Source organism: Lipotes vexillifer, unplaced genomic scaffold (genome assembly GCF_000442215.2).
Source record: "Lipotes vexillifer unplaced genomic scaffold, Lipotes_vexillifer_v1.1 scaffold238, whole genome shotgun sequence".
In the NCBI taxonomy this organism is placed as follows: domain Eukaryota; kingdom Metazoa; phylum Chordata; class Mammalia; order Artiodactyla; family Lipotidae; genus Lipotes; species Lipotes vexillifer.
This window is the reverse complement of record NW_006785665.1, coordinates 1,670,182-1,677,782: the sequence shown is the minus strand read 5'-3', so window position 1 is coordinate 1,677,782 and position 7,601 is coordinate 1,670,182. Positions and strand designations below refer to the sequence as shown.

Genomic DNA, 7,601 nt, shown 5'->3' with positions numbered 1-7,601 from the left:
TGTAGGGACAGCAGTGAAGCTAACAGAATTATTTCAGATACCTCTTTGGCACCCTCTTTTTCAAGTTTTTGTTTTCCAGGTAGCAAATACTCTTCTTCCTGGTTCTAATAATAAAAATATCTTGCTCTGATTTAAACTTATTTCCTCCACAAGCAAGTGTGATGACTCATGCTAGGAAATAATCTGTCTCCAAAGTACACACTCAAAGAGCTTACCTTTTCTACCTTTGCATATTTCTTGATGTCAATCTCCTTCCGACCGTTCTCCTCAAACTGTACAGTTTTGACAGCATCCAGGGCAATGTTGCAAGCCAAAGACGACCACCGACTGATTACTTTGGTAGTAATGGAGCTATTGATGATGTTCAGCATCGCATCTCGGTTACTGGTGTCAACAGGGGTACTGGAGAAAAGAAAAACGAATAATATGCTCAGTGGGATCTTGGATGTTTAAGGAAGTCCTCATCTATATCTTGATGACTATAATAGTGGGCCAACAAGCAGAAAAAGGGGAATCTGTTCCTTTGTAGGAAACTAAGTGTTATCAAGAAGTAACTTTGTCCACCCTCTGCCTTTTAGCAAGATTACAATTAACCCATCCCTGAAAGGTGTCTCAAATCCCTGAGTAATCTGTTCTCATGTCTGACAACTCTCCACACTTACAGAGTTTACAGTAAAATAACTTCTTTACCTTCTGCTCCAACCAAATCAACTCTATTACTTTCACAACTTGGGTCAAGACACATTTTATCTTTGAAACCTCATCCTGTAACTAGCAAATTCTGAGAGCTGCTCTTGAGAATTACCATCGGTCTGTGCTATCCATTTGGACAACTGATTCTATTTTGCCTAGCATCATAATACATGGTGCGCCACAGTGTTTTTATGTGTTTAGTCTCCTCCAACGAGATTATGAATTTGTACATGGCAAGACTATCTAGAATCGTAAGTCGTAAGAGACCTTGGATACCATCTTGTCCAAATTTTCACATACTGTTGAAATCCCTTTTATTAACACAGTAAGACATACAATAAGCAATCATTAAATAATTGCTGAATTATGTATTTTAGGGAAAAAGCAACAGCTCCAAAAATATTATCTAAGATATACAGGCAGTTATTGCTTGATAAAAGAAAACATTAATGATTCAGCTCCAAATATTCAATAAATCCTTTGTGTACTCTACATTCTTACAAAGTTTACTTCATAAAAATTTTTTTTTTTTTTTTTTTTTGCGGTACGCGGGCCTCTCACTGTTGTGGCCTCTCCCGTTGCGGAGCACAAGTTCCGGACACGCAGGATCAGCGTCCATGGCTCATGGGCCCAGCCGCTCCGCGGCATGTGGGATCTTCCCAGACCGGGGCACGAATGCATGTCCCCTGCATCAGCAGGCAGACTCTTGACCGCTGCACCACCAGGAAAGCCCCATAAAAATGTTTTAAATCAAACACCTCCTTCTGTAAGAGTGCTAGACAGATATTATCATATACTTTGTTTCTTAACAACAGGAAGTACAATACAAAGCTCACCAAATTGCTAGGTACTTGTGTACCCGACAACCTAAGGATATGAGTAGAGAATTATAGGTTTTAATTAATTAATTAAAAATAAATTTATTTAATCAATTGATTTATTTTTGGCTGTGTTGGGTCTTCGTTGCTGCGTGTGGGCTTTCTCTACTTGTGGTGCGCGGGCTTCTCATTGTGGTAGCTTCTCTTGTTGCGGAGCACAGGCTCTAGGCGCGCAGGCTTCTGTAGCTGTGGCTTGCGGGCTCTAGAGCGCAGGCTCAGTAGCTGTGGCTCGCTCCATGGCACGTGGGACCTTCCCGGACCAGGGCTCGAACCTGTATCCCCTGCACTGGCAGGCGGATTCTTAACCACTGCGCCACCAGGTAAGTCCCAGGTTTTATTTTTTAAACAACCTTTTTAATCAGAAAAATTTTGCATTCTGTATCATGTTCTTACTTAACTGACATTTCCTCAAGTAGAAGTCACACATTCCTATATTCCTTTTATTACCTTATAGTACTCAGCAAACATAGACTAACAGCAAGCTCTGTGATAACTAGAGAGGATTCAAATAGCATTTTCAGTACCAGTCCTTTTGATTTTAATGAAAACCACCGGCTACCATCCTCCACAGTACTTTAGAGAGAGTACTGACTGAATTAGTTATAATCATACACGATGGTAGGGTATTTTAAGCCCTGAATAATTAGTTATCTAACTCCTTAACTTATTTCTCCCACTAGAATCTAAAACTTTGCAGAGTAGCTCTATTTTACTTACTACACATTTCCCATAGCAGTGCCTAACATGGAAACTAGCAGACTGTATATAACCAAAATATATTTTGAAGAATTAAACCTAGCTTCTTTTATTTGTCTGCTTTGCATCCTTTGCCATTTTCTAAAAACTTTTATTTCTCTTATCCTTCCCTTCATTTTGCTCCCCTCTTTGTTTCTCCTTCTCACAAAATAATACCAGGGTATAAACTACTGGTGATGTGCTCGGTCTTCCTTTACCATCTAAGAACAGATTAGTCTTCCAGGCCTCCCATAGTTGACACTACCCATTTCTGGTCCCCACCTCCAATACCTTAATTTCTTAAGGGTGCTGATCATATCGTCCAAAGCCCTGCGGTAAGCACTGATCACCACTGTTGGGTGCATCTGCTGCTCTAGGAAGTGCTCAGCCACAGACAACATCTCCCCTGCTGAAAAAAGATACATACACCATAACATTTTGAAAAGTACCTGGATATCAAGGCAACTTCACTATGCTTCTAAAAATACCTGCTCTTTTTTCTAAAGTAGGTTTCCCCAAAAGTATGCAAATACTATTCCAAAATTTATACTTTGTATAAGCAAATTCGGAAAAAAAAAAAATTCTCATCAGATATATTTTAAATGATCAAAGATTGATCCCAGGGTTGACTTATTCTTGTGATCTTACTAAATATTTGTTCCCAGTTTCCTAAACAAACGGTAAACATTTTCCCGAAGACTCTGAAATTGAAAGAAAAATAAAGACAATTGACTTGCTTATTATTTCAATACCTAGCATGTAGTCAAACTGCTGGTACTGAAAACAAAAAAAACCCACAAAACTTTATACCTGCAAGAATACCCATAAAAATTTATAAAATTTACCCTCTGGAAGAGGGATTATTGGTAAAATGTCCCTTCCTTTTAAAAACTGTCCTTACTTTCTAATTCTAATTGACACACACACACACACACAAACACACAAAAGCTTGTTTCTAAAAAAAGTTTTAAAGAGGAAAACCCATTATTCTGGTCAAAAAAGGACCTTCTGCACAAAGGGCTTATACTACCAGGTCCACTGACACTAATTTTTAAAATGTACACAAATGTGTAAAAAGTTCACATGTATACTCTTTGGCATGTGCTCAAATGTTTGATTTCAATACTTTAGAATTCCTAAGTGACCATCATGTATATTAAAAGAAAGATAATCAAATATTTTGAAACATGCTCTAAATAAGTTAACTTAGAAAAGACTATACTCTGTTAAAGAATCAGAACAGTATCACAGAAGAAAGATATCTTCAGAAATGGCAGTTTTGGTTTTTTAAAAGCTACCTAAATCTAAGAAACCTAGACTCATGGATACTTACTTAATATCTCCACGAGATTTAACTAAGATTACCAGCTAAAAAATTCTGCCTGATACCTAAAGCTCATCTTCTACCCAAATAAGTGAAAAAGCATATGGAGTCTTACCTACTTCTTTCATCCTCCAAGTTTCTCTTCAAAGTACAGAATTAGCCATATGTAATTAATTCTCAATCCACAAAAGAACTGGATCTAAAGATGTGATTAGCTGGTGGTGACTCAAGCAAATTTCCACCCAACTCACCATTCTCAAAATGCAATACAAAGGCATTTAAAAATTAATGTTTAAAAAGTTCATATAATAATTTTGTTAAGGATTCTATTTTTAGGCCTGTGGACCAACACTATAAATTGGCATCTCCTAATTAGAAAATAGTTTTTTTCTCAATTCCTAAAAACATATTGCTACAGATTTTCATTTTTTTTAAATTAATTAATTTTTTAATTTTTATTTTTGGCTGTGCCACACAGCTTGTGGGATCTTAGTTCCTGGACCAGGGATCAAACCCACCCCCTCGGCAGTGAAAGCGTGGAGTTCTAACCACTGGACCACCGGGGAATTCCCATGTAACACAAGTAAACAAGTGTCCTTTACGTGGTATATTTAGTGGCATGTTTTCCACATTTTTTGCACATTTTTTTGTTGAGTTCACTGTTTAAAATGGCCTAAGTATAGTGCTAAAGTACTAACTAGTTTTCCTACGTGCAAGAAAGCTGTAATGTGCCCTGTACAATAACTTACTACATGAGCTTTGTTCAGGCATAAGTTATAGTGCTACTGGACATGAGTCCAGTGTTAGTGAATCAACAATATATGTTAAATAAGGTGTCTTTAAAACAAACAAACAAAACATATAACATATATATTTATGCACTGATAAATATGTGACTGGAGGCTTGAGGAACCTAACCCCATACTCCCCCCGGAGTGATGCTTTAGTATTCACTAATTCAGGGTTTGTGGTGACTTTATAGAATATAACTTATTTTGAGTAATGACAATTGTATTTTATTCAACCAGATTTGCAAAGCTCATCCTATACCACGATGAACATTTTATGCTCAGTTGGAGACAATACACAGAAAATTAGCAAAAAGTTCTTTAAACATTTATAATTAGTGGATTGGTAAAAATGTTCTTCTTAAAATATGACTCAGGGGACTTCTTTGGCAGTCTAGTGGTTAAGACTCCATGCTTCCAGGGCAGGGGGTGCGGCGGGTTCCATCTCTAGTCAGGGCACTAAGATCCCACATGCCGCGCATTGTGGCCAAAACAAAACAAAAATATCTGATGTTATTTCTGGCAAAAATCTTAATGTTTCAATCAACAATAATTTTCCTTATCAACCTTCCATTCTTTTCTTACCAAGAATAATTACAGATGTGGTCCCATCTCCAACCTCTTCATCCTGTGTCCGGCTAATTTCAATCATGGACTTGGCTGCTGGATGCTGTACTTGAATCTGAAAGAAAGACCTGTTAACCCATTCTGCTTGGTCCTAACTCTTGAGCTTCTTGCTTCCACACTGACTCCCTTTTATTGTTTTACCACAGCTTTAAAGATTAAAAGTGGGCCCTAAAAGATCTAAGTAAAACACCTTTCCAAGTCTTTCTTTTTGGGGAAAAATGCATTAGGACAACTTAACTACTGAAGTTTCTTGAGAACAGAACAGTATCTTATAGCTTATTTATTGGGAACACCATTGTTGTGGTTGAATTGTGTCCTCTGAAAGAACATGTTGATGTCTCATTCCCTGAAAACTATATTTGTAAATAGGATCTTTGCAGATGTAACCAAGTTAAAATGAGGTCACGGGGTAATCAGAGTACGTTCTAAACCCAACCACTGGTGTCCTTATGAGACACACAAGAAAATGCCATATGACAGAAGGGGAGTTTATAAGCCAAGGAATGTGGTCAAGCATCAGAAGCTATAAGAAGAAGGATTCTTCCCTAGAGCCTTCAGAAGGAGCATGGCACTGCTGACACCCTGAGTTTGGACCACCAGCCTCCAGTCCATGTGAATAAGTTTCTGTTGTTTCAAGTCACACAGTCTGTGGTAATTTGCTACAGCAGCCCAAAAAAGCTAATCATTATTTACATTATCTCTTTATGTATCCTTTATAAAATGTTAGAAAGCAAAACGAAAAGTCAAACCTCTCGAAGAATAGCATTGCCATCATTGGTCATCACAATGCCTCCCATCGGGTCCAAAAGCATCTAGGACAAAAGCAGAAGTTATATTTAAGTGTCCCAGAAAACAGAAAGGGAAAATCTGTAGTCGAAGTTTCAGTATGAGATAAGCCTACCTTCATCATAGACTTGGGTCCCAAACATGTTCGGATGATATCTGCAATAGTCTATGGAAAGAAAATACAAAACATGTAAGCACAAATCAGAAGATGGTGAGTGTGTTAGGGGAAGAGGCATGAGTAACCCACAGAGCCAGTGTTTTAACAAGGACACTTCTAAAGTAGGGTTGGCGACCACTTTAATTATAGCACGCCACATGGCTAGATTCTGTTCTTTGCTTTTTCCGCTTTGGGAATGTTTTCTGGATGCAGAAAGTAACTTTTCACAAGGAAAAAAAGGGACATGCCTCCCAGAGCTTCAGTTTCCCAGCAGTCCAGATAACTGAAGGTCCACGTATTTGTATTTCCTTCCATGATAGTAGCCTCCACCCCATGCTAATTAGATCTAGGGCTATTTCATTCTTTCATTCAAAAGATATTTACTGAATACCTACCTATCCAGGATCTACAATGAGTACTAGGAATACAAAAGGGAATTAATACAGTTCTTCCCTTCAACTAACTCAGTCTAGTACGGGAGACAAACACAAATAGAATATTATGAGACAACGTACAACAATAGAATATGCACAAGTTAATATGAGAAGACCATTAGGCCTAGCTCAGTGAGGGAAGGCTTCCTTCTCCTTACCACCGAGAGGGAAATATCCTGAAGGAACGGAAGTCAACTTTTCCTCTGCCAAACTGCAAACAAATACAGAAATACTAGGGAAGGCAGCTACAGGCAAACTATTATAAACAACTTAAAAGATGTGCTACCTACCTTGGCAGCATTGATGTTTCCAGATTGAACTTTTCTTCCAGATTCACGCTTTGTGTTCTGGCCTAAAATAGATAAAAACAAAAGGCAACAGCTCAGGACTGCCCCACTCTACATAAGCTATTTATTCCCCAATCTTTGAAAATAAAAACACATCCAGGTTTCATGATGTATATACGAATTAAAGCTATCAACCTGTACTCTTTAAATATGTGCAGCTTATTGTATGTCAATTATACCTCGACAAACTGTTAAAAAGTAAACGTACATACTTATGGCTACTTACTTCTTTATTTACTTCAACCCCTGGTATACGAAGAAACAATCCATAAAGCTTCAACTTTGGAATCTTGGTCATCACTTTCCCTCTAGCCAAACATTCATATATTTACAGCAAGAATTCATAACCTGAGATCTGAGATCCGTGATATTCTCAAAGGTCTGGTGTCTCTAAAAAGCATCAATCTCTCCTTGACGTAAAAAGGGAGTTTGGGGGGTTCATATTCTCCTACTTGGATATGGGGAATCATACTGACAGTCCTAGCATAATTACTGATAGTGCCCCCCACTGTGCTGTGGCATGAGAACACACACTCAAGTGTCTGGGTCTGCCAAGATCGTCACTTCATGCTTGGACAGAACAAGAATGCCTCAGTTACCCATTTACCATTAGGAAGAGCTGACTACGTATTTAAATAAGGAGGCTAACTGGATACAGCCCCTAATGCCAGAGATTAATGTGGATCTCCAAAGGGCTGCACAATGCACCACTCAGTCACCCCATGGCCCTCTCAATGGGAGACAAGCCAATGACTATAACTGAACCTACGTAACGTCTCACTCCTCTCTCCAAATTATATTTTCCCTACGATTTGCTGTAAAATTTTCGATC

The 7,601-nt window shown here is 38.3% G+C and overlaps 1 protein-coding gene across 3 annotated transcripts in view; it reads right to left on the bottom strand.

Annotated features, from left to right (window-relative positions):
* The window catches only part of CCT3 (chaperonin containing TCP1 subunit 3), a 15,726-nt gene that overhangs the window by 6,660 nt on the left and 1,465 nt on the right, over positions 1-7,601 (bottom strand). Inside the window, exons 2-7 of one of the 3 annotated variants that reach the window (XM_007457892.1) lie at positions 6,713-6,774; positions 5,947-5,997; positions 5,795-5,857; positions 5,004-5,100; positions 2,598-2,715; positions 216-402 (exon numbers count right to left, since the gene is read on the bottom strand). In XM_007457892.1, coding sequence (XP_007457954.1) covers positions 216-402; positions 2,598-2,715; positions 5,004-5,100; positions 5,795-5,857; positions 5,947-5,997; positions 6,713-6,774 — 578 coding nt within the window. The remainder of the gene's footprint in view (positions 1-215; positions 403-2,597; positions 2,716-5,003; positions 5,101-5,794; positions 5,858-5,946; positions 5,998-6,712; positions 6,775-7,601) is intronic. The other 2 variants (XM_007457894.1, XM_007457893.1) reach the window with 2 other exon arrangements.